At 32.4% G+C, this 27,704-nt stretch overlaps 1 protein-coding gene across 1 annotated transcript in view; it reads right to left on the bottom strand.

The window, feature by feature from the left end:
• Positions 1-27,149, bottom strand: part of LOC130896608 (uncharacterized) — a 63,252-nt gene extending 36,103 nt beyond the window's left edge. Inside the window, exons 1-2 of the mRNA XM_057804804.1 lie at positions 27,042-27,149; positions 17,683-17,789 (exon numbers count right to left, since the gene is read on the bottom strand). Of these exons, the coding sequence (XP_057660787.1) occupies positions 17,683-17,789; positions 27,042-27,055 (121 nt within the window). The 5' untranslated portion in view covers positions 27,056-27,149. The remainder of the gene's footprint in view (positions 1-17,682; positions 17,790-27,041) is intronic.
• Positions 27,150-27,704: the final 555 nt, after the last annotated feature.

The following is a 27,704-nucleotide window of genomic DNA, read 5'->3' as shown; positions in this document are numbered from 1 at the left end:
GTCGGCCATCTTTGAAAATATTCTAGTTAAAAAGATCGTATCCGAAAACCCACACGTAGGAATTTTCATGATTTTACTATAAGTATTTTGCTATATATACAGATAGTTCTAACTCGTCAAGGGACATCTTGTATAATTTACCCATTTTCAATTATTGCATCCAGATATTTATACCTCGAAATTTTCGAAATTACCCCTGTATATATTAAAATAGAAAAAACCGGGTGGTTCTATTTAAAAAAAATAAAGAAATTTGATATTAATGAAGTTAAACTTTGAACACTTTTCATACGCACCCCGTATAAAATGAAACATTTTTTCAACATAGATTCAAATACGTCTGACCTTGCTAAAAGCAATCGTACAGAAACCATTTTCATATTTTTAAGGGTATTCTCGTAAAAAAATAATTTATAAGGGTCTGCAAAGGGTAAAATTTTTTACAAAAAAATTGATAACTCGAAAAGTACCCATTTTTCGAAAAAAGTTCTCAGATAAAAGTTTACTAAAATTTTACGTAAATTTCAAAAATGTATTAATATACAGGGTGTTCTATTCAAAATAACAAAGTTACAGTCGATTTCCGGTAGAACCGGAAGTCGGCCATCTTTGAAAATATTCTAGTTAAAAATATCGTATCCGAAAACCCAAACGTAGGAATTTTCATGATTTTACTATAAGTATTTTTCCATATATAGATAGTTTTAACTCGTCGTGGGACATCTTTCAATTATTACATCCAGATATTTATACCTCGAAATTTTCGCATTAATTTCTGAAATTTTCTCGAAAAACATCCACTGAACTGACTTAAATGAAATCCCGAATTGCAGTTTCACGTTTTGCTCGTTAACTTACAATGAAAGAGGATTATTAAACATGAAGTTCAAGCTCGCATGAATATCTTCAGCTTCAATTAATTTAAATAGTGTGATATGAAATTAGTGAAACAATTATATGCTATTGGAACCGGTATATCATTAATATCTCCATATTACATTAATCCATATCTATTAATATCCAATGCGGATTACTAAGAAATATACAGACGTAGAGATGGCGGTAGTTGCTTGAAAAATGTCACCATATGTTTCAAGTTCCATTCATTATATTGGATAGCAAAGTTTCGACGAGACCGTACGATCTGGGAAGACCAGTAGCACAGTGGTGGACCAAATAAGGTAACTACTTCAGAAATATTGAAGAAAATCCACTGGATGATTGTCTATATGATAGTGGCCGAGCTAGTAGACTTAATAGGCGTTTCAAAAAGTGTTGTACATCGCGTATTAACCGAAAATTATTTAAATAAAAATTGAAACAAATATTTAAAATATTTTGTTTAAATGGACATCTTTTTAAATGTTTTGACTTGAATATCTCGGTTAATTTTCAAGCAAATTGATAAGTAAAAACGTAGATTTATAGGAAATTTCATAACCTATAAGTGTATAAACGTTTTAAATTTCTTTAGACTTTTATTTTTTAAAGGGCGACGTTTAAAGGGTTCGAAAATGGTATCAGTCATACGTTAAAGTACGATTTGTAAGGTCATATCTCAGTTGTTTTAGATGTTACGAAAATTTTGGAAAAATTAGAACGTTTGTTAGAAATAATACTAACTTTTTGTTCCTTATCAATTTTTATTTATATCTCATCGTTTTTCAGAAATTTTGAACAAAAGAGAATTTTTTAAAAATTTCGAAAATGATTTTTCGACTTTAAACATAATTTTTTTCGAAATTATGCGTTCTAAATGGTTGAAAATCACCAGAAATCATTATTAGTACGTGAGTAAAATAAATAATCACTAGATTATATATCAATTGCAATTGGGGTACTATTACTAAGGGTGGAATTAAGGTTTTTTTAGAAAAAAAAAATATAAATCGATTTTATTTCGACCATAACTTTCTTTGTTTTTATGCTAGAAAGTTATACTAAATCTCATTTCAAAGCTTTTTAAAAGTACTTTGAAAAAGGTTAGATACGATTACATCGAAAACTTGACCGTTTTTCCGTTATTTTTAAAAAAAAATTCGTTCGATAAAAACATTCAACTTCCAATAAATCATAACTCGATTTGTATTATACCTAAAGCAAATTTGAAAGAAACAATCTTTTTGTTTTTTTATAAACTTCATTTTTGTATCTCACACTTTTTCTGATAAAACCAAAATTATTTGAGTTATTAATGAAAAATCGATTAAAAACGTGGTTTTTTTCAAAAAATCTTTCGATCGCGCATAACTAAAAAACTATTGAATTTTCAAAAAAAATACTAGGAACATTTCTTTCTTAAAATTTCGATTTCTATTAATATCCGTGGTTATTTTTAGCGCATAAAAATTTTCACCCCTAATTGGGGTGGAACTCACCCCTAGTGCAAAAGAACACATCGTTGTAGGGTACATTTTACTTTTTGACGTATTCCCTACATGCTGTCAAAATTTCATCAAAATCAATCTAAGATCGGCTGTACAAATATTTATTATATCATCTAGAAATATGTGAATATGAAAATTTCATTTCTCCTGCCCCCGTACTATATCAAATTTCGTTTCAATCAACAAGATGATTAATTATCAATCACCACGATGGTTTTTTGTTAAAAAATCATTCTAATGACATTAATTATCAAATTTCTTCGTGTTTTATACAAAAAACACTTTTTCCAAAATCGGGAACATTTATAGAAAATATCGAATTAAAATTGTTAACCATTGCGTGAAATTACAAATATTTTCGTGGCTTTCCGTGGACTCTTCGTCGACCGCTAGTCGTTTAAAGGTTATTTTCCTCAAGTGCCGAATTGGGGCCGCAATGTGTGCTCAAAACGGAATGAATTCGATTTCAAACTAATACACACAAGTTTGATCGTTTATTTTGTTAAAGTTAATACCAAAAGTTTTATTATTACAATCCAGTATATACACCGTAACAAACTACGAGGTTTATCCAAAAAGTTTCTACTTTGTTTGCGGAACGTCTTAGATTTTTTTGGAAAAACTTTAAGCTGATCAAAATTTATCAAATTTTTATGAATGTCTAGAAAGATTTGTATCAGTTTTGACGCGTGGAACTTTGAGGTTAAGTATGATAATGGATCCGTACAAACTTATTTTTGTTTTTGATCTTTTATTCAAAAAAAATAAAATCTCAAAGCGTCGTAAAGAGAATTCTGTGTAATTATGAGAAATTACATGGAATAACGCGTTTATGAGAATACGAATGAGATGATTTAAACTTTAACGTCACGTCTGGATTTCTAAACCTCAACTTTCCTCATTAATTCCCAACTCGGTTTAGGTACTAAACTTAAACAATAATAAGAATTAATTTATTCTTTAAGAAACCGAAAACGCATTTAATTTTATGATAATAACTATTCGGGATTATTATTTTGATCCAAAACAACGTGAAATACTGCAAATTTCAAGTTTGTATACAGGGAAATATAAAAAAACGCAATTTCTATACCGAAATATTCGTAATTAACGTTGTGTAGTTATCGGATAGCCCTCGTATGTGAATTCTACGGGAAATTTAATTTTTTTTCTTGGGAAAATTTTAGTCGCAGAATAAACTAAATCTGGTGGAACACGTCGAATTATAGATATCGATCTAAGTTGTTTAAATTTGATTATAAAATTACCAAAAATGGAATTTATTATAGTTTAATGGTGGGTTTTTACTGTGCCATTTATAATGGTGGTAAATTAATATTACTTCAGCATGCAATATCAAGGTAACCATGAACACTATATCTGGATTAAATACTTTGATTTTTTTCCGTATCAGCAATTTCTTAAACGGAAATTCCTACATTGGAAAAAGGACTTTTGTTGATTCATGTCTTCAGTTCCCAAAAAGAGGATTAAATCTGGCGAATAGGGTGCAAGAAATGGTAAATCAAACTTTGAGCATTGCAATAACGGATTTTGTAGTTGCAGTTGGTAATTTTTCTTTTTTCAAGATAGTAAAACCGGTTTTCCCTTTTCGATCCATCGTTTTGAGTATTCTTTTATATCGTGTGGACTTTCTTCGACATTTCTGGTCGTTTCGGCTTTCTAAACGTACTTCTGGACCCAATTTCGTATAAATTAAAGTCGTGGGATCAAAAAATCCGTACATAATCAAAAGCCAACCCGAATAAAATCTTGTATTTTGGCCAGATACATCTCATTGTGCAATGTGAAGTCTAATATCGATCCCGATCAATTTTTTCCAAAACCTTGCGCCTCTACTATCTTCCACAAGGTGTTTTTCAAAAAAATATTGCGAAACAAATAAAATTTTTCACCAAATCTCGATAGAATATACAAATTTTTCTTGTACACAAACTCAACGTATTCAACGATAAATTTCAAGCATTTTGTCGCGGAAATGTTGAATTTCGTGGAAATTCCGATATTATTAACCATTCAATAAACAATTCCTAATATTAACCGCCCCCTTTTGGATTCCCATTTTACATTTTTTCAGTTTAATAACCTGTTTATGAACCGCGAGTTTTTTTCAAGATTTAACACAGAATAATTCAATTAGGGGTGTAAATCAAATGAAACAACATTTTCTTGTTAATCAAATGCTTGATTTTTTCATTAAAACTTTTTTCAAGATAGTAATTGAAAATTATCACACGCATATCCCAAAAAACCGACGCTTCAACCTTGTCTGCAGATGGAACAGTCTTTGTCTTCTTTGGAACCGATTTTCCCTTTTCAGTCCAGCGTTTTGAGTATTCTTTTATATCGTGTGGACTTTCTTCGACATTTCTGGTCGTTTCGGCTTTCTAAACGTACTTCTGGACCCAATTTCGTATAAATTAAAGTCGTGGGATCAAAAAATCCGTACATAATCAAAAGCCAACTCGAATAAAATCTTGTATTTTGGCCAGATACATCTCATTGTGCAATGTGAAGTCTAATATCGATCCCGATCAATTTTTTCCAAAACCTTGCGCCTCTACTATCTTCCACAAGGTATTTTTCAAAAAAATATTGCGAAACAAATAAAATTTTTCACCAAATCTCGATAGAATATACAAATTTTTCTTGTACACAAACTCAACGTATTCAACGATAAATTTCAAGCATTTTGTCGCGGAAATGTTGAATTTCGTGGAAATTCCGATATTATTAACCATTCAATAAACAATTCATAATATTAACCGCCCCCTCTTGGATTCCCATTTTACATTTTTACAAACTTGTACACTATGAATAAAATAAAACCAACAAATCAAACAGTGCCCTTTGACGTAGCGATAAAAGCTTTATTTCCTTTTTTCGTCAGTCTGTATAAATAGTCTTAGTGCCTGAAGAGACAACAGCCCCTTTAATCTCGAAGTTAACGCTAAGAACGCGATTAAGTGAGTCGGACTGCGTGACAGATCGATTAGGTTATCTATGCATATAAAATAGAGCTTAGGGACTTTAATTTATTTATTACATTTTTCCCTAAGGATCGAAAATTTCTTTATGGAGTTTTAATTAAGATTGAAAACGTTCTATTGATTGCTGGCAATTATTTCCGCGATATATACAGAGTGATTGATTGGTGCGATAAAGTTCGGTGTCTACTTTGTCTTTTTGAGATATCAATTTCAAAAATTTGGGCGATTATAACCGTCAGATATCTTGCGGAATGCTGTGACGTAATTTTTTCGGTTTTTTCAAATGAATCACCCTGTATTTTAAGTGAGTTTCGTGAAGTATTACCAACGTACTTTATTTTTTGACTTTCTCTAAACTTTTTTTGGAAAATTTGTGACATTAGAAGACGTTTTGGAAAGCGTGGGAAAATCTATTGGAAAATTTTTGTGTACTAAATTCCAAACGCGATTTTTTAATTTGAAAATGTAGTCGATTATATTTTTTCTACGGATGGGAAATATTAATATCGAATTGAATCCGAATGAGTCTTTTTGCGAAACTTTCCAGAAGTAATTTTCGTGGAAAATTACGCCGAAAATCTTTTGGTGTGTTAGTCTAGTTTCAAAGTTATTTTTCGGCAAAGCAAGTTTCTGAATGAGTTGTTTGATAAGTAGATGGTTATATTTAAGAAAAAAAAAACGAAATAAATACACGAAAGAACAAAATAATGGATTTTCCACGTTTTAGAAAAGAGTTCGGGAAAGTTTGATGAATATCTTTCGTAAAATTCATATTTTTCAAGTTTGAGTGAGGGAATGAATAAAATAATTCTAATAAGCGTTTTCCACGAAAAAAACTGACAAATATTCTATTTTTGTAGATGGAGACGTTTGGGTTTAATCAAAAAAATATCAATTTAACGTGCGATCAGAAATGTACGAGGTCTGGTTATTAAATAACGAGATTGCGTCCCCTAGAGGGCGCCTTAGACGGGTGGGGTAACAAACGAGTTGTCCCGAAACACGTTTCCGTCACTATTTGAAACGAAAATGTTTTTTTTTTGTAACTAAAAACGTATCGATCTCAAATTTCTCGTTAAATTGAAAAAAACTCCGTATGGGGACAATTATCTATGTTTTTGAGTACTGAAAGCGTTTTAGTGAGTGCCTGAAGATAACCAGCAACCAAATTATGCGTGCAGACGGTCGAATAAGCAACCAGGCGATTGCCGAGGCAGTAAACACCAATAAAGAAACGATTAGAAAAATTTTACACCAGGAATTACACGTGACAAAAGTCTGTGCGGAGTTGGTGCCAAAAAATCTGACTCTTGACTAAAAGTTTTCGCGTCAACGTGTCTGTTCAGATTTACTTGAAAAGTTAGAAAAAGATCTGCTTTGAAAGGGATCCGATTTGAGTCGATGGAAGCGTTAAAGCAAAAAACGACACAACTCCTGAAGATCCTCACCAGCACTGCTTCGATCAATAGAAAAAACTTATGTTGAGGTCCGTGGCGAGGGGAAGGGGGGATATTGAAGGGGAGCATTCCAAAGTAGAATAATTTTTATAATAAAACCCTTTCTCGTAACCAGTTTTGTTATTTAATAACCAGATTTCGTATAAGATGTTAAAGGATAAAGTTTATTTGGATTTTTCTCGAAAACGGTTGGTTTTATCAGAAAAATGACTCAAAATAAAGTTATAGATTTAGAAATTCTCATTTTCCCGGTAGAAAAACTTATTTAACTGCAAGAAAATCATAGTTTATTAATTATTTTGAAATTTTCGTTTGGATTTGTTTAGATATTTCTTCTTCATAGTCAACTTCGATATCTTCTCCAATTTCTTCTTCTTTTTCTTCTTTCCCTTGCTGTTTGTTCACCAGTTATTCGAATTCTTTGGCTATAAATATACTAAAAACGAGGTTATGTAGACCCGAATCATCTTTTTCGTCGTAATTTTATTTGATTTAGTGTTTTCTTCCACTTCATAGTATCCAGAGTCTTAATTTATTACCACGAATCCCGAAAAATATCCATAGACAGCTCATTATCACTTTTTGTTTGATTTTGAACCTGTCACTTTTGACAGATTTCTCCTTTGCGGTTCCTAAATGTTCTGTTCGATGAATGTAATGTTTCCTGGTATAATAGGGATTTTAATCATTTTCTTACAGAAAATACTCAATCCAAAAATAGGTAAAATCACTAATATGATAAAAAGATTGTTATATAAATTGATATAATGCCATACACCTAATGGTATCTGAACAATATTGGTTTAATAAATAAATAAAACAAACCCATTTGAGTTAATCCCATTTCCGATAAAATCCAACCTTTTTCCCTGTGTTATAAAAAATAAATGAAGAAATGTTAGGTTATATTATTAAATTGACTTTCAGTACTTCACTTTTTGAATAAGCAAAAACCTCATAAACTAGGAAGTGTTGAAATAATCATTTTATCCAAAATTTGCCAATAAAGTTTAAGAATTTTATTTTATTTCAATTCCAAGGACCTCCCCATCAACTTACTTAATCCTGAAGCCTTTTTCCTTTTCCAGATGAAGGTTATATTGGAATTGAGTCATCTCCAGCTCTTCCTGGGTCTTCCTTTCTCTTTTTTACTGCATCCAGAAGAATATACAGATCATACAGCATCACATCTAGTTGATTCGGAGACATTCTCCAATTACACTGCTGTTACCGGAAGATTTGTAAAGCAATTCCTTCAATTCGATCCAAAAATCAATTAAGTCTCCCGAATTTCAAAAAAAAACTAATAACAACAGTTTTTTCCCAATTTAAACGACACCTAATCGAAAATTATCGTTTAGTTGTTAGTTTTTATCAATTTCGTTGTCTACAGCATATTAAATTTCAATTTAATCATTTCAAAATCGTTATTTATTGTAATTTACCGAAGGATCTTCAATAAAATTACTATTTGAATTTTATTTTTTGGTATAGGGCTGTAATATCGTCATCATCGTCGTCATCATCATCAACATCTTCATCAAGCCTTTCAATCTTTCGGATTATGGTTTTTTTTGACCTATTTAGAGTCTAGTTTTCTTTATAATTCATCGTTTCCATTGACCTCTCTTCTTCTTGGCCACAATGGGATCCGTTGCGTTATTCTTTTAACCATTTTTTCTGGTTTTCTTCTTATTATGCACCCAGCTCAATGTATCTAACCACATTTCCCTTCCCCAGCTCTTCATCTACATCTTCGTTTTTCTTTTCGTTTCTTTCTTCCTTCTGTTCTATGTTTGGACCTTTCTTTCGGTTCTTTCAAGCTCTTCTTCTTCTCAGGGTTGAAAGGAAAAGGATGCAAAAGGATAATAGTACACATAGTTTCTGTTGAAGGTAATTTATTGACTTTTCAATGAGCGCTGGAGTTTTTAAATAACGGTTCGAACAAATCAAATATCTTCTTCCTTAGAAGTGTGTAATAGTAATAGATTAAGTATGATTTATAATTTTATTATTCTGTTATCCATAAATCACAATTTAGTGGTTAGTTAATGCGCTTGCATGCTTGTAAGCGCCATCTAGTTTTCGTTATACATTTCACAAAGCTCACGCACATTCAATATCTACAATTACATCCCGTGACTTATAAACTTATCTTTTAATACATCCTGGTTATTTTCGTGCTGTTTGTACTAGCAAATCTAATTAGAATTGAATGTCATTAAACCGAATTAATGCCTTCTGTGCCTCTGGCAGTCTATGGTTTCTTTGATTTATTGTACTGGCAGATACATCGTTAGAAAAGTCGACGGATTTCGTTGAATTTATTCCAATTTTACGTTTAGAACAATCCAAATGGGAATATTTGTATCGAAAATCGTGTTCTAAAGCTGTAATTCATATCGTAAAAGTATTTGATTTACCGAACTAGATTTTACTCGCTGTTTCTTCGTTATAAACAGTCACAGTGGTCGATGAAATTAACGACAACACTTAAAATGTTGAAGAAAATCCACAAAGAGGTACCAAAAAGAGATAAACGGCTCCAAATAAGTCAAAGACCGTTCCATCTGCAGAAAATGTCATGGTTTCGATTTGGAAAAGAAGCAGCGAACTTACTACAACGTTTGAGCACCCTTTTCGCCAGATTTAGCACTCATTTTATGTTCTAAGACTTGGTGGTCAAAGATTCTTCAACAATGAAGAAGTGATTTGCAGTTAATGACTATTTTGAAGAGGTTGAATTATAAAAACATCGCTGGGAAAATTGTATGGAGCTGAAAGGCGATTACAGGGAAAGATAAATCGAAAATTTTAGCTTTCCCCTTGGGCCAGGTACATCCGGATCATTTTCTAAACACCTTATGGTCAAACACGTAGACGAATCGAAACCAGCAACGACCACAACAACCACAAAGAGAATATCGAGAAGAAATATCGATAAATAGATAAAATTAACATGAAGAAGTTACAGAAACTTGATTAGAACCCACCAAACGATCTAATCGTTTTACTACAGCTGCGGAATCATCTACAGATCCCTTTGCTTCACTGGAAGCTAAACGAAGACGATATACAAACGCTACTGACGAAGAAACCGCTTCTACATAAACAGATAACGAATTTTGTATACTTTAAAATGTAGAAAGCGTGCCAAATTACTAAAGCTCCCAGCTACTTTTCCATAAAGTGTAAAAAAATATGATGATGTTACGATTTGACTGAAATTATCGTTAATTAACTTATTATTAACACTTGGAGAATGAAAGTACGATAAATCATTTTATGTTCGTTCATAAATTTCGTTTTGTATGATTATTTTCATAGTGAAGCGTTTAAAGTATTCAAAACCCCATCAATCAGCTCTGTTTGTAGAATATTATCGTTGAAACTTCTTCTTAACCATCTTGTATACAATCGCCCATGTCTTGGAATAATCAATCTTCAATGTCACGGCACTTAAGTTTCGGTCAGAACAACAATTTGAAAGGCGAAGCTAGATATTACGTATCGCAAACAGAAACCCCATTTATCCTATACCGCGAGGGTCGTGGGGGATTAGTGTACTAATACCTTTCGTCAACTAACCCCAATATCACCACTAAACTGTATTTAGTCTTGTTTAAACTAAGGAAACTAAGAAATGTTTATAAAATACTTCATTCTATTCGTCGTTAGTTTCTGGTAGTTCGTTTAATTTTGAACAATTCAACTGCATGTCTTCATACGCTAGTTTTGGTCTTCCAGCGGATTCGAATAAATACAAGCAAGATTGAATTTCCCTACAAAAACTGTACAGTTTCGGTTGGAAACCACACAAAGAATGGTGATCAATATGAATAAAATGGAAGCTACAGAAAATAGACACCACCAGAGCGTCGAGGAGATCACCTGGTGATCTATAGAAAAGCACCAAGTAGACTGAAACAACCAGGTTGCTCTAGATGCCAAGAAAACTCCAGCTCCAGCAGAATACAGACATATAGACAATCATACCAACACTGACAACGAAATAATTACAACAACAACCCCTTCGACAACACAAACCCCCCGAAAACAACCCCCTAGTCTACATAGAAGCTGTAGAAAACGTTCTACTATCATTGGAGATAAAAGAGAAGAAAATAGACACCACCAGAGCGCAGAGGAGATCACCTGGTGAACTACAGAAAAACACCAAGTAGACTGAAACAACCAGGATGCTCTAGATGCCAAGAAAACTCCAGCTCCAGCATAATACAGACATACAGACAATCATACCAACATTGACGACGAAATAATTACAACAAACAACCCCTTCGACAACACAAACCCCCCGAAAACAACCCCCTAGTCTACGCGCGAAATTACGACGTTTACGAAGATGAGTACCTGTCAAAATGACAGGGGGTTGGTGGAACTTTCTTCTTCGTAGCCATTCGTGGATTTATACGGGGGTGGTATTTCTAAATATGGAAAAAAATGCACGTTTTTATGGTGTCGCTTTGGGTTAAGGACTATTATATATTTTGTAATAAAAACTTGACATATTTTATCGATTCCCTATAATGATTGATGTATTTTCATTCTATTTTTAACTATAACTTTAATAAAAATTTATTACTTCGAACCTAATACATCTATTATCTATCAAGGTAACATATTTTCCGACAAAGTATTTCGTAATTATATCATCGGGGCGAGAAAAAACTTTTCAATATATTTTCTTGACAAGTTAAAGACTCCCAAATAGTTATTTATCTTTCCGATAATGGTACTTAAGATAGCGAAGTATACAATATAATGACGCTGGAACACATAGAAAAATATCGATACTTAATCAAAAAAACTTTTAACACGGTTGTGTAAATCAAATAACAGTCCGGAAACTCGGTGTAAAATCAACTTCACCAGGTTAACCAGTCTGGTTATATACAGTCGATTTTAATCTATGAGAGAGTAATAGAACGATGAAGCATTCGTAATCCAAGTCTGGAAAACCCAATGCCTACATCTGATCCTTTCAATCCCACTCCGCAGATAGCTGATACCATAGAAGGGTTCAGATCCCATGGAGGGGATTGTCTGTCCTCATTATTGAAGCGTAAAGCTCTAAGGGTTGCTTAGCTAACGAATAGGATGATGATTTTGTTTGCGATAGATTCAACCGGAGAAATTTTCCAATAGCATGAATTTATGCTTGGAAAATGCTTAGTTTTTCTGAGGCTTTACTCCACTCCAATCATACTATGTCATAAATATGTTCTTAATTAACAGAAAACTTTAAACATTTCCACATAATACATAGATTGTTAATCGAAACATCTACACGTTTTTGATTTATCGTGGCCTACAATTTTTTTACGGCGAAAGAAATGATTTTATTCGAGGAATCGTTGAAAGCAAATAATATGATTGATGATTTTGTTTGCGATAGATTCAACCGGAGAAATTTTCCAATAGCATGAATTTATGCTTGGAAAATGCTTAGTTTTTCTGAGGCTTTACTCCACTCCAATCGTACTATGTCATAAATATGTTCTTAATTAACAGAAAACTTTAAACATTTCCACATAATACATAGATTGTTAATCGAAACATCTACACGTTTTTGATTTATCGTGGCCTACAATTTTTTTACGGCGAAAGAAATGATTTTATTCGAGGAATCGTTGAAAGCAAATAATATGATTGATGATTTTGTTTGCGATAGATTCAACCGGAGAAATTTTCCAATAGCATGAATTTATGCTTGGAAAATGCTTAGTTTTTCTGAGGCTTTACTCCACTCCAATCGTACTATGTCATAAATATGTTCTTAATTAACAGAAAACTTTAAACATTTCCACATAATACATAGATTGTTAATCGAAACATCTACACGTTTTTGATTTATCGTGGCCTACAATTTTTTTACGGCGAAAGAAATGATTTTATTCGAGGAATCGTTGAAAGCAAATAATATGATTGATGATTTTGTTTGCGATAGATTCAACCGGAGAAATTTTCCAATAGCATGAATTTATGCTTGGAAAATGCTTAGTTTTTCTGAGGCTTTACTCCACTCCAATCGTACTATGTCATAAATATGTTCTTAATTAACAGAAAACTTTAAACATTTCCACATAATACATAGATTGTTAATCGAAACATCTACACGTTTTTGATTTATCGTGGCCTACAATTTTTTACGGCGAAAGAAATGATTTTATTCGAGGAATCGTTGAAAGCAAATAATATGATTGATGATTTTGTTTGCGATAGATTCAACCGGAGAAATTTTCCAATAGCATGAATTTATGCTTGGAAAATGCTTAGTTTTTCTGAGGCTTTACTCCACTCCAATCGTACTATGTCATAAATATGTTCTTAATTAACAGAAAACTTTAAACATTTCCACATAATACATAGATTGTTAATCGAAACATCTACACGTTTTTGATTTATCGTGGCCTACAATTTTTTTACGGCGAAAGAAATGATTTTATTCGAGGAATCGTTGAAAGCAAATAATATGATTGATGATTTTGTTTGCGATAGATTCAAACGGAGAAATTTTCCAATAGCATGAATTTATGCTTGGAAAATGCTTAGTTTTTCTGAGGCTTTACTCCACTCCAATCATACTATGTCATAAATATGTTCTTAATTAACAGAAAACTTTAAACATTTCCACATAATACATAGATTGTTAATCGAAACATCTACACGTTTTTGATTTATCGTGGCCTACAATTTTTTTACGGCGAAAGAAATGATTTTATTCGAGGAATCGTTGAAAGCAAATAATATGACTGTTTTGTTTTGGTAATTGAAATGCTAAAAGAATCGAAAACCACCACCGATTACTGTTTTGTCTTGGAGAATACAAGATGAAGCGTTTTATGTGTAAATATACATTGAATATGCAAAGATATTGATGCAGGAATTTTTAACTGTGTTTAGAGAACCGAATTGCTATCCATTTACATTTTCCATATTTATTTATAAGCTGAAAAATGTCTTATAAATCGAAAATTTGAACGGGAGTTTTACCTTATTTTGACACGAATCGACACGTTCACAAAGAACCTGCGAAACATCCATCAAACATGAAATTTGTATAGAAAAATCGGCTATAAAAAAAGTTATTCTTTAATGAAAATATAACCTCAATATTTTCGTTTCTAATACGTAAACAAAAGTTAATAAACTGTTTCTTATGTGTCAAATATATCAACGTCTAATCGTCAAGTTTTCCTAAATCTAATTCATCTAAAATTTATGTTTTAGACGACGCCATCTTCGTTCTGTATTCATTTACATACCGAAAGTTACGTTTCGAGTGTTCCGTGTACTGAAAATGACAGTTCCGTACTGCAAAACACTTTCCGAACGCTCTGAAGTAGACGCTTCAATGTTGACAGTTGACAGTTGCGCTTCGATGATTCTGCGTAACCTTAAATTTTTCATTTTCTGAAATTATTTGTTTTTCCTTATGCGTCGTCTAAAAAATAGCACTTTCAGTCATTGGAATACGAATAATTATCGATTCTATTTGTGATTACATTATTTGCAATCAAATTATTAGAATTTTCCACATTATTTCTGTGTTTAATAATGATATCTGTTGAAAATAACTTGACGTACATGCTGTAGCTGCAATGCAGAAAATATTTAGTGCAGTAATAAAAACGATGGAGTTGCCAAGCGTGGGAAAATTAGATACACTACTAAAATTTCGAACGCCGCATCGTATACAAACCAAACCAAATTATTATTTCCATTAGAGATACGGGGGAAGATCGAGAATTACATCTTGATCTAAGTAATTTTATTCACATCCAAGTTTATATGAAAATTAACCAACACTAGGTGTGAAATCTCGAGTAATTAATATCGACAACAGTGTACGTGCGATGTTTGTCAATTTCAATCGTTGATTCATCAATTAACTCTATTTCATCGCTATTGAATCGTTATTTTTGTTGTTTCCCTATTGAATCCGCTTACTAAATGAGTTTTCATTCGGAAATTCAATAATTACAATACACAAAAGACAGATTAAAAACCTTTCTAGTGGTGAAAAGTCTAAATGAACACAAAACATTTTTATATCGAAAATAAATTGTTATAAAACGAGGGTTGGTGCTTGAATTGTTGTGAAAAGCATTTCGAAGCTCCTTGTATTTAAAATCTTCATCATGACGCGTTAATTAAATTTGAATTTCGTTAACTTATTTTGCACTATTTGATAATTGACTTTAATTCCGTGTAAACAACTCAAACAGCACTCGTATGACAATACGTTTTGAGTACGTTCAATACGTCAAACTTCAAGTTGACAATGACAGCTTTGACATGTTCACATCAATATTATCATATCTCAAAACCTGAATAACTTTTTCTCTCTCTTTCAAACCTCGTAGATTTCTACAGATAACCTCAATTTGAAATATTAATCACTTGATTTTATTAACGCACTGTATTTATAAGAAAAAACGTATGAGTTCGATTTCAAAATGTCTATGAACAATTCAAAAAACACTCGTATGATAATACTTTTTGAGTACGTTCAATATGTCAAAATTCAAGTTGACAATGACAGCTTTGACACGTTCACATCAATATTACCATATCTCAAAATTTGAATTCAACTTTTTCTCTCTCTTTCAAACCTCGTAGATTTCTACAGATAACCTGAATTTGAAATATTAATCACTTGATTTTATTAACGCACTGTATTTATAAGAAAAAACGTATGAATTCGATTTCAAAATGTCTATAAACAATTCAAAAAACACTCGTATGACAATACGTTTTGAGTACGTTCAATATGTCAAACTTCAAGTTGACAATGACAGCTTTGACACGTTCACATCAATATTACCATATCTCAAAACTTGAAAAACTTTTTCTCTATCTTTCAAACCTCGTAGATTTCTACAGATAACCTGAATTTGAAATATTAATCACTTGATTTTATTAACGCACTGTATTTATAAGAAAAAACGTATGAATTCGATTTCAAAATGTCTATAAACAATTCAAAAAACACTCGTATGACAATACGTTTTGAGTACGTTCAATATGTCAAACTTCAAGTTGACAATGACAGCTTTGACACGTTCACATCAATATTACCATATCTCAAAACTTGAAAAACTTTTTCTCTATCTTTCAAACCTCGTAGATTTCTACAGATAACCTGAATTTGAAATATTAATCACTTGATTTTATTAACGCACTGTATTTATAAGAAAAAACCTATGAATTCGATTTCAAAATGTCTATAAACAATTCGAACAGCACTCGTTTGACAATACGTTTTGAGTACGTTCAATATGTCAAACTTCAAGTTGACAATGACAGCTTTGACACGTTCACATCAATATTACCATATCTCAAAACCTGAAAAACTTGTTCTCTATCTTTAAAACCTCGTAGATTTCTACAGATAACCTGAATTTGAAATATTAATCACTTGATTTTATTAACGCACTGTATTTATAAGAAAAAACGTATGAATTCGATTTCAAAATGTCTATAAACAATTCGAACAGCACTCGTATGACAATACGTTTTGAGTACGTTCAATATGTCAAACTTCAAGTTGACAATGACAGCTTTGACACGTTCACATCAATATTACCATATCTCAAAACTTGAAAAACTTTTTCTCTATCTTTCAAACCTCGTAGATTTCTACAGATAACCTGAATTTGAAATATTAATCACTTGATTTTATTAACGCACTGTATTTATAAGAAAAAACGTATGAGTTCGATTTCAAAATGTCTATAAACAATTCAAAAAACACTCGTATGACAATACTTTTTGAGTACGTTCAATATGTCAAAATTCAAGTTGACAATGACAGCTTTGACACGTTCACATCAATATTACCATATCTCAAAACTTGAAAAACTTTTTCTCTATCTTTCAAACCTCGTAGATTTCTACAGATAACCTGAATTTGAAATATTAATCACTTGATTTTATTAACGCACTGTATTTATAAGAAAAAACGTATGAGTTCGATTTCAAAATGTCTATAAACAATTCGAACAGCACTCGTTTGACAATACGTTTTGAGTACGTTCAATATGTCAAACTTCAAGTTGACAATGACAGCTTTGACACGTTCACATCAATATTACCATATCTCAAAACCTGAAAAACTTTTTCTCTATCTTTAAAACCTCGTAGATTTCTACAGATAACCTGAATTTGAAATATTAATCACTTGATTTTATTAACGCACTGTATTTATAAGAAAAAACGTATGAGTTCGATTTCAAAATGTCTATGAACAATTCAAAAAACACTCGTATGACAATACTTTTTGAGTACGTTCAATATGTCAAAATTCAAGTTGACAATGACAGCTTTGACACGTTCACATCAATATTACCATATCTCAAAACTTGAAAAACTTTTTCTCTATCTTTCAAACCTCGTAGATTTCTACAGATAACCTGAATTTGAAATATTAATCACTTGATTTTATTAACGCACTGTATTTATAAGAAAAAACGTATGAGTTCGATTTCAAAATGTCTATAAACAATTCGAACAGCACTCGTTTGACAATACGTTTTGAGTACGTTCAATACGTCAAACTTGAAGTTGACAACGACAGCTTTGACATATTGACATCGTTGTTGCCGTTTCTCAGAATTTAGCATCTATTATGACTAGTATTATATAATTATAAAATTTTCTACTTATGATTGTGATACGTGATGAATAGTAATAATCAAAAACACATTCGAGTTGAAATTAAAACCAAATACGCATCTAAATGATTGCGAAGCAAATAACGAAATGTAAATTGATGTGTCATGCATGTCAAAAGTAAAAGCAAACCTAAATATTCCATATTCGGGATGTGCGCCTTTGTAGCATACGTCAAGGGGTTGAAGTCAAACAACATTATCATCAGCAGTGGTATGATCCGCAGGGAGCAATGCCGTCTGTAAACAACCACCATGTTAATTCTAGACAAAGCTGATATTAAGTAAACTTCAACGGATCTCCACGGCCATAAATATTTATTTAATTATATTATAACCCAATAATAAAAATAAATTTAACGATTCTTATTTATTTCTACAAGATAAACTCAAAAATTTTCATATATAAACGTCCTGTTAATGAAATACGAGGTTTTAATGGGAATTATTCCACGCGCATCCCAAAACGGTCTTTGTCTTCTTTGGAACCGGTTTGGTGAAGTTTGAATTGTTATTTCATGCACCTCAGCCACCAGACTTAGTCCTCTCGGATTATTTTCTGTTCCTAGACTTGAACGAATAGCTCGGCGGTCAAAGATTTTCCAGCAATGAGGAGGAAAAGTGTATGTGGTAGTCCTGTTTTCATTTAAATCTATTTCAATTTCAAATACAGTTTTCAAGCGAATATAGTCGAATTTGATTTCGGATTTTCGGGGAAATATAAACTTTGAGGTTAAGTATACGAAACACTTTGTTTATAAGACATCTGTTGCCGAAGAAATTTCAGATTTTGTTGATTCATAAATGGGGAAACTCTTGATTGTTTTGTGGTGGAAAATTGAACGATCGATCTGTCTACTGTGTACTGTTTTTTTTTTTCAATCAACGAACGTCTGTAAATTAATATTCTCGCTGTTGACGTGAGTTTATCGGATAATTTACAATTCTAGAGGTAGCTCAATCCGATTTATTAGCATAATCCTGTGCATCCTATTTGGTTTGCTATTGGGGTCGGTGTATGTTATGTTTCGGTGTCTGTGAGTGAAATAGGTTATAACATAACCTAACTAAATATTGATTTTGCTCAAAAGTTTCCTTGGTTCGGTTTAAAACTAGCGAGAATCTTATATTTCAAAATATATTAACCAAAACAGCTTATGTATCGCGAAAAAAGATGAAAACGGTGGTTGAATTCAACATATTTTCGTAGATTCAACCCCGAGACTACTCCCTGTGGAATGAATGAAAAATTTGTCGTATATTGACTTTAAAATTTGTCTACAGAAAGAATGTTTGTTGGACTCCAAGATATTGTTGAGTAACGTCGAATTTTAGACATTTTGAACTTATTTCCACTACTTTATGTCTAATTTTTTCATTAAATAATGATACAAATTGTCCATAGTATTCAATATCTTTACCCCAACGTTTAGTAAACTCTTTGAAACCTTGGTTAGGTCATACTTTTGACTTAGATGCATTTTAAACATTTCCTTTGGGTACAAACATTTCGCCATGGATCTGAATAAACAGTGATCTGAAGGTGCAAAGTCCGGAGTAAATGCTGGATGCTCTGTCTCCAGATTCCTTCCCATCTCTATCTAGTTTTGGTTTCTTTTTAAAAATTAAGATCATTTTTTTCACATATTTTTTTGCTTTACTCCTAAGTATCACATCAACTGCTCAAGTCGTGTGATTTTTCTCTCCCCCAAGAGCAATCCAATCGTTCCAACTCAGTTTTAACAATTTCTTCTTCATTTGAGATAAATTTCTTAACGTCGCCAATTTTTTTCAAATCAACGAGTAGCCAGTAGTCACTAAATGCCGGATCTGGACTATACGGTGGATGATGAAGCGATTAGAAATGTAATTCGTTCAATTTAACCGACTTGTGAATCGGTGCATTGTCCTGGTGACGTTTTTCCTTGGTTTTTAATACGCTTATCACGAAATATTGAAGCCTCAACCTTCCCAGCTGGTTTTGGACGCGTTTCACCGGCTGTAATCCAATCAGATGATGATCATTTTGATCACAGAATAAAGTAACGCTGCTTTGAATCATCAATTCGTTGTTGTTTCTGATCGACTGTGTATAATTGCGCGCCCATTTTGAAAAAAGCTTTCTCGCGGTTAAATGTTCATGCTTAATTGTTAATAAACTACCTTTTGATATGTTTATGACCTCAGCTATAACCAAATTGTTTCCTATTCAGTTTATAAGTCTCGAGACGATTTTAGTGGAAACAGACGGTGTTTCCAATCAATTTCCATTCAAATTTGAATAAAAGTTAAAACATTTAGTTGCAGCATCCTCATCGACAGATTGCCCCGAGTTTCAGACCCTACACGTAGAAAATTAGATATTTCAAACTTCGGAGTTAATAGTCGCGAAATTTTGATAATTCGCAGCAAATCACGTACAGGCACTCGATCTTGACAGTTGTAGAGATGTCAGTGACGTCATTTGTTTACTAAATTCTACTTAACCTCAAAAAAACTTGATGTTATTCGTGAATGTCGTTGTGTCGCGTTTCACATCTACAAAATAGTTTTCTGAATTTGCTTGCCATGTATTTTCATCGTTAAAGGTCGTGCTTTCCACTTTTTACTGGCCTTGAAGATTCCCAGATTTCAATCCCGTTGATTTTTGTATCACTATATTCGTAATTCAATCTGGACTCCTGGAATTTTTCATTAGATAGTGTTTATCGGCAAATACTGATTTTTCTAATGGAAAGAATCTTCGTATGAGATTTGAACGAAAGGAAAATGGAAGAAAACTTTCTTGTTATAACCCACCGTATGATGGTCGAGGATTTTCGTTATTTTCATGAAATTTGATTGAACCGGTATGAACCAATTCGCAGTTTCCTTTCCGATGTTTCTACTGAATAAAATTACCATAAAATTTCCTTTAAATGGAATGGAGAAAATTTCCTTACTGAATACATATCATTTATTAACATTCCAACGTGGAAAAAATCACTTAGATCATCAGAATCATTATGAACGTCCTCTAATATTTCATTTTATATCGATGTTCGTGCTGGTAGCTCAATATCTGCTCAAAAATAAACCTTTTCGTTAGAGCCTTCGCTATTTTCTCTTCGGGTGATTCGTGAAGGATTGTACAAAGACATAAAGGAATCAAAGGATGTTAAATCAGGAGATTTTCTAGAACAATCAACGAAGGTCCTTTTTCCATGTTATTTGGTAGATATTTCTAGGATTTTGGACAGTTATCAGATACTTTATCATTTGTTTGAAGATCTAAATCAGTTCTTTTCGATTTCCTTCATATGTACACTCCTGAAATGAATCAATTCCACCATCAGCGGTTGGCCAAATAACCAGAACCAATCGGTTCGAAAGGGGATGTTAAAAATGGAGCCCGACAACTTTTTAAGTCTCAAAGAGCTTCCTGAAACTATAGAATACGACGTTGGTTGAAAAAAATCCTTATTAATAGAAGAAGAAGCGAAAAGGAAAAGAAACCGTCCATGGATAGAAGATTATGTAGAAGATCTAGAAAGAATAGTTGGAGAGAACTGGCCGGAAGAAGCCGTTGACGGTTGGGAGCTAGTAAACATGAAGAATTAGAAAGTATTGGTTCGATTGGAGCTCGTAGAGGTCGTTCAGAACAAAAAATCAACGTAGTGGTGACGGAAACGTCAATTCGTCATGGGATACAAGATGTGGACATTTCAATTTCTACCAATAGACCCTTAACAGCGAAGATAATCCACCAAATGGATCCTCGAGCTAACAAAATAATTTCCAAAACATTTGCTGTTAATAATTTGATTATTATTAATAGTTTCGTCAGGATTAAATCGTGGTATTTCGAGATTTTGAATATTTGAAATATCAAAATTGATCGAGTTCGATATTTCGAGTTGAAAACACATGTTTCAATGAGTTAATAAAAGAAAACGATGCGAATTCAAAGAGAATAGTTCCTCTGAAAGAAATTACTAATTTTATTATATAGAATCCGAAGAAATTGCGATTGAATGAAATCTCTGATTGTCTGTGGAGCTACAGAACGCGAAAGCCGAAAGTGAGTTTTCAAATTTAACGTTATTTTTTAATAAAATTCTTCTATGTACCATGTAAGGAGTTTCCACTGACCTAAATAAACAGAATTGTGATGCGAACAGAGTTTCGTAAACTCCAGGATTTGTGCAATAAACGAACTTTAACTTTTCCGTCGAGTTTGCAGGAGCTGCTTTATTGTTTCAGTTTATTCTTCAACTTATAAGAACGATTCCGAGGAACATGTATGATTAAATATGAGTAAATCGAATAAACGTAAAGGAAAATAACAATAACAAGCTTTCATATCGATATATCGTGTAACTGACACACAGATGGCGTTGCCACTGTCAAATCCGTACGACGTTCACGAAGTACCAACTTTCAAATAACTACGCGTCAAATTTCATGACGTTTCGATTGGTAATAAAAAAGTGACAGCCGTTTAAGTGAAACTACTAAAGAGTTTTCTAATAAGAGGTGTTATTTTGAACAGCCCGCTATTTCGGTAAATGTCACTTTTGAAGCTGTCATTTTTTGACATTTGACAAGTAGAAACTACGCCATTAATAGAAATGGAACGATACACTTTTCAACAACGCATTGAAATTATTAAAATTCACTATAAAAATGGTGAAAGTTTGGCAGAGACGGTTCGTAAAACTAAAACATTTTTGGGTCGACGTGAAACACCTTCTCGGACCGCAATACAGAAATTGGTGGAAAAATTTGAGCTGTTGGGACAAGTTAGTGATGTGAAGAATAAAACCCGTGCACGTCGCTCAAGAACAACTGAGAATATCGCTGCTGTAGCCCAAAGTGTTGAAGAAAACCCAGGTTTGTCCATTCCTCGTCGTTCTTTGGAACTAGCCATTCCACAAACGTCGTTACACCGTATTTTGCAAGACTTGGGTCTTGACGATGATGGTGAAGGTTTTGGTGGTCCAATTGAAGTGGTTACTACAGAAAACAAAACCACAAATTGATTAGGTTAGGTTAATGAAGATATAAGAAGAATGGATGAAATTTGGATTCATCAGTTCACTTCGGAATCGAAACGATCATCATCTGAGTGGACTGCAGCCGGTGAACCACCTCCCAAGCACAAAAGATCGTTGTTGGATGCAAAATTCAAGGAAAAACGTCGAAGTTTCAACAAAACAATGCACCGATTCACAAATCGATGACAACTATGATTAAATCGAAAGAATTCCACTTCTAATTGCTTCCTCAACCATCGTATAATCCAGATTCGGCCCTCAGTGACTACTGGTTTATTTATGGACGTATATACGAGGTGCGGTTAATAAATAACGAGAGATTTTATTTTCCATTATTCGAAACAGCGCAGAAAGTTCTTTTTAGTCAGTTCCTTCAGAACGCGCGCCGGTTTTTCCTTCACATCTATTTTCCAATGCAGATTTGACCTCAGGAGCTAATAATGAGTCGCGCGGTGTAAGATCCGGCGAATAAGGTGGATGATATAACACTGGAATGTTGTTTTTGGTTAGAAACTTTTTACGGACAGTGCGGAATGAGTTTGCAGATTGTTTTGATGAAGAAGTCGCGACGTTTTTTTTCGTATTCCTCCACTTAGCTCTGTGGGAACGTGCGGGAAGATGATAATTTTATCTTCAAAAACAAACATTGCTTTGAATTTTCGACTTAACTTAGACTTAACTAAACAAATTCTGGAAGCTTTGCCGTACCACGACATATAAATCTTTACAACCGCAATACGAACTGTTTAATGAAAAAATCCTCGTAGGGTTGATCCCTCCTATATTAAAATATTAATTTCCTACAACGGACAGCTAATAAATGATTCATTCGAATGCATAATATCTAAATTTGGTTATGTCCAATGGAATGAGGATTTTAGTATATATATTAGACCGAAAAAATGATGATTTATTATTTAGATAGTTATCGTAAATCATAAAGATTAAGTTTGTAATCCATCAAAGGAATTAGAATTATGGTAGCGAGTAAAATACTATAATTAATCTACGAAAAATAGCCGGAACGTTACTGTGAATGGCGAGTGCCACCGTGTGATGATTGACGATTTTTTTTGCCCGAAATGGAAGACTTGGACATAACTGACATGTGGACATGTCACGTGTCACACGCCACGTGAAACAATGGCCGAACTGAGGGCCGTCTTCGGCGAACAGTTTCTCTCACGTTTGGGCCGCTTAAATCGTGTGATTTAACACCTTTGGACTATTTCTTGTGGGGTCATGTTAAGGGTAATGTCCACGGGGATAAATTAGAAACGATTGACGCCAATATTGAAGCATTTATTCGTGAAATAACGGCCGATATGTTGGGGAGAATGTGCCAAAATTGAACCTTATTTATTTAAAACGAAGCCGCGGCCAAAATTTGCATGAAATCATCTTGAAATATTAAATTATACTGATCGTTCTATCGATTCCAATAAAGATTTCATTAATTTTTTCAAATTTTTTCTGGTTTTTTTCACTGATTATAAGAAAAATCACAAAAAATAATCCCGAACCTGGAAAGAATCGTATTTTTTGGACTGGATCTTCAAATTTGCATATTTTGTATTGCTGGACAAAATCTTTTTCAGAGTCGGCTTAGCGGAACCGGACTTGTAAAAAAACTGTCCCACTCTCCCCCACGTTCCATTTGAAAAAATGAAAAATGCGCAGAACTCGATTTTTCGTATATAAAGTGTCACTTAATTGAGTAAATTTGTGGAAATAAAAATAATTTCAAACTGTTTTTCGAGGCCACTATTATAATTTAGCTTTTATTTGTCCACCCGGTACAGAAAAAAATTGGGAAAATGTCGTACTATCTAAATCTATGATATATTAAGACGTATTGGTGTGTAATTGTCGTTTTTAATTATATCAATCAAGTTATCTAATTTTTTTAGTTTCTGTTGGGGTTTTAGTTTTAAATTCGGTTTGATTTTTGATTAATTAGAGCCTTTTCTCTCGACACAAAAACCGGTATAATGAATGAAATAAACGGAGTTTGTCGCAGCTAAAAATTAACGAGAACCAGACTTAATACTTTGAAATAAGAATAGCTCGTTATAGTCGAGAAGGACATTAAGAATGAAGAATAATTTCCGAATCAAATTTCGGGAAAATTCTCCAGAGCAAAAAAGTGAAATTGCGCAACAGCTTTTGATAAAATTTCTTTTTTATTTGAGGTAATTGTTGATTCAAAATTAGTAGTCCGGGCTACCAAGGTTTTCACCTCCGATTTCCCTGCACCTGCATCGATTTTAATGGAATTTTGAGGTGAGTTCCACCCCAACTAGGGGGTGAAAAATTTTTATATTAAAAGTAACCGCGGAAATTGATAGAAATCGATATTTTGAGCAAAAAATGTTCTCAGTATTTTTTTTGAAAAATCAATAGTTTTTTAGTTATGCGCGATCGAAATATTTTTTGAAAAAAACCACGTTTTTAATCGATTTTTCATTAATAACTCAAAAACTTTTGGTTTTATCAGAAAAAGTGTGAGATACAAAAATGAAGTTTATGAAAAAATAAAAAGAATGTTTCTTTCAAATTTGCTTTAGGTAGAATACAAATCGAGTTATGATTTATTGGAAGTTCAATGTTTTTATCGAATGAAATTTTTTTTAAAAATTCAACGTTGAATAACGGAAAAACGATCAAGTTTTCGATGTAATTGTATATAACATTTTTCAAAGTACTTTTAAAAAGCTTTAAAATGAGACCTAGTAGAACTTTCTAGTATAAAAACAAAGAAAGTTATGGTCGAAATAAAATCGATTTATATTTTTTTGTTCTAAAAAAAACCTTAATTCAACCCTTAGTAATAGTACCCCAATTGCAATTAATATATAATCTAGTGATTTTTCATTTTACTCACGTACTAATAATGATTTCTGGTGATTTTCAACCATTTAGAACGCATAATTTCGAAAAAAATTATGTTTAAAGTCGAAAAGTCATTTTCGAAATTTTTAAAAAATTCTACTTTGTTCAAAATTTCTGAAAAACTATGAGATATACGTAAAAATTGATAGGGAACAAAAAGTTAGTATTTTTTTTAACAAACATTCTAATTTTTCCAAAATTTTCGTAACATCTAAAACAACTGAGATATGACCTTCCGAATCGTACCCTAACGTATGACTGATACTATTTTCGAACCCTTTAAACGTCGCCCTTTAAAAAATAAAAGTCTAAAGAAATTTAAAACGTTTATACACTTATAGGTTATGAAATTTCCTATAAATCTACGTTTTTACCTATCAATTTGCTTGAAAATTAACCGAGATATTAGGGGGTGACCCAATCACAGAAATTTTTCATCATGCTTAGTTTCAATACATACTTTTTCTCTTCGATATGAATCTATTTACTATATTTTCGCTTTAGTTTTGTTATTTTGTATTGGAATAAAGATAAAGTACATTAATCATTCTACAGTTAATTAAAAACAAGGCGAATTCCGTTTCAAATGGTCATTAGAAATTATCTATAATTAAATCTGCAATCTACCCATAACAAAAATATCATTGTTTCAGCTCATCGACCCCTTATATCGAAAGTAAGACATTTTTATTCGTGAATTGAGCATAATCAATTCGGTGGACGGGAAATTTTTTTTTGTAGACTGTAATTGCCATTAAAACGAACAGTTTCGGTTTGTTTCGCTACCGGTTTTTTAATCTTATCGGTTCGTCCATTTTTCATCACTTGTGATGCTTAAATACCCGTTGGATCATTTAAAAACCCTTAAAAATTCAGTAATATACGTAATTTAATTATACACTTCACTATTCACTAAATTATATATTCATTTGATTTATAATTTTGTTTTTTAATCAAAATAGAATATTAGTCATCAAAAACATCCCTTTTAAGCAGGTGTGTTTCATTTGTAAAGAATTTAAGTAGTTTTAGTACCTTAAAATGAAAATCAACGAGTCAAATTAAAGTAAACTAGAGAATTTAGTGCAGGAATCACAAAATTTTAAAAATCGCACCACAAACTTCTTTTTTAGAGCTGTCAAAACTTAATTTTGACATTGACAATCACTTTTGACTGATTAGTAGGTATAGAATCAAGATGGACGACTACAGGTATGTTTTCAACAAAGGAAAGACGACAGGTAAATGTGTCGTGTTTCAAAAATTCATCACTTTTGAGTTGGCTGGCCATTTTTCTCTCTTGTCTACACTTTGTCTGAAAATTGACAGATCTAGGAAAGAAATCTGTCATGAAATTTATTTTATTTTGTGATTTTCTGAACGAACCCTGTATTTTTCGCGACTACACGATTTTTTATACCTTGCAGTGGTTTTTTTTAACAAAAATTCCTGGACTAAAGATAAAAATCGCGATAAATTATAATGTTTTGTAATATATATCGGATTTACTATGTTCTTACGTCAACTGTCATATGTCAAATGAAATTTTTTTACGATCACTTACTTCGTATTCCACATTATATGAAAAAAAGAGAAATTACACTTTGATTACATCAATTAAAACCACTACATTTGAAAGGAATATCGCAGCACTGGTTTCCTACAAAAGTTTACGAATATCACTTGAATCGACGAGGAGTTCTGGCGCGACTATTTGGCGTCGTTTTCCGATTTTGCGCTACCAGAATAATATTTCTGCTTTCGAAGAAATTCAACAACTGAAAATGTAATTCTGAAGCTTTTTACGTGTACGAATAGGATTGATATTTAAAAATATATGAAACAATTGGTTCACATTTACAATGGACTACGTTGAAATGATTTTTACTACGTCTTTGCTCAGATAATGGAATAGTGAGTGAACGGTGGTTTTTTTAATACTTATCAGTATATACGGTGTCCCAGGATAAGTTAAAACTATCTGTATATGGCAAAATACTTGTAGTAAAATCATGAAAATTTCTACGTTTAGGTTTTCGGATACGATCTTTTCAATTAAAATATTTTCAAAGATGTCCGACTTCCGGTTCTATCGGAAATCGACTGTAACTTCGTTATTTTGAATAGAACACCCTATATATTAATACATTTTTTAAATCTACGTAAAATTTTGGTATAGTTTTGTCCGAAAACTTTTTTCGAAAAATGCGTACTTTTTGAGTTATTA

The sequence above is a fragment of the Diorhabda carinulata genome, chromosome 7, assembly GCF_026250575.1.
Source record: "Diorhabda carinulata isolate Delta chromosome 7, icDioCari1.1, whole genome shotgun sequence".
Lineage (NCBI taxonomy): Eukaryota > Metazoa > Arthropoda > Insecta > Coleoptera > Chrysomelidae > Diorhabda > Diorhabda carinulata.
This window is presented reverse-complemented; position numbering and strand designations above follow the sequence as displayed.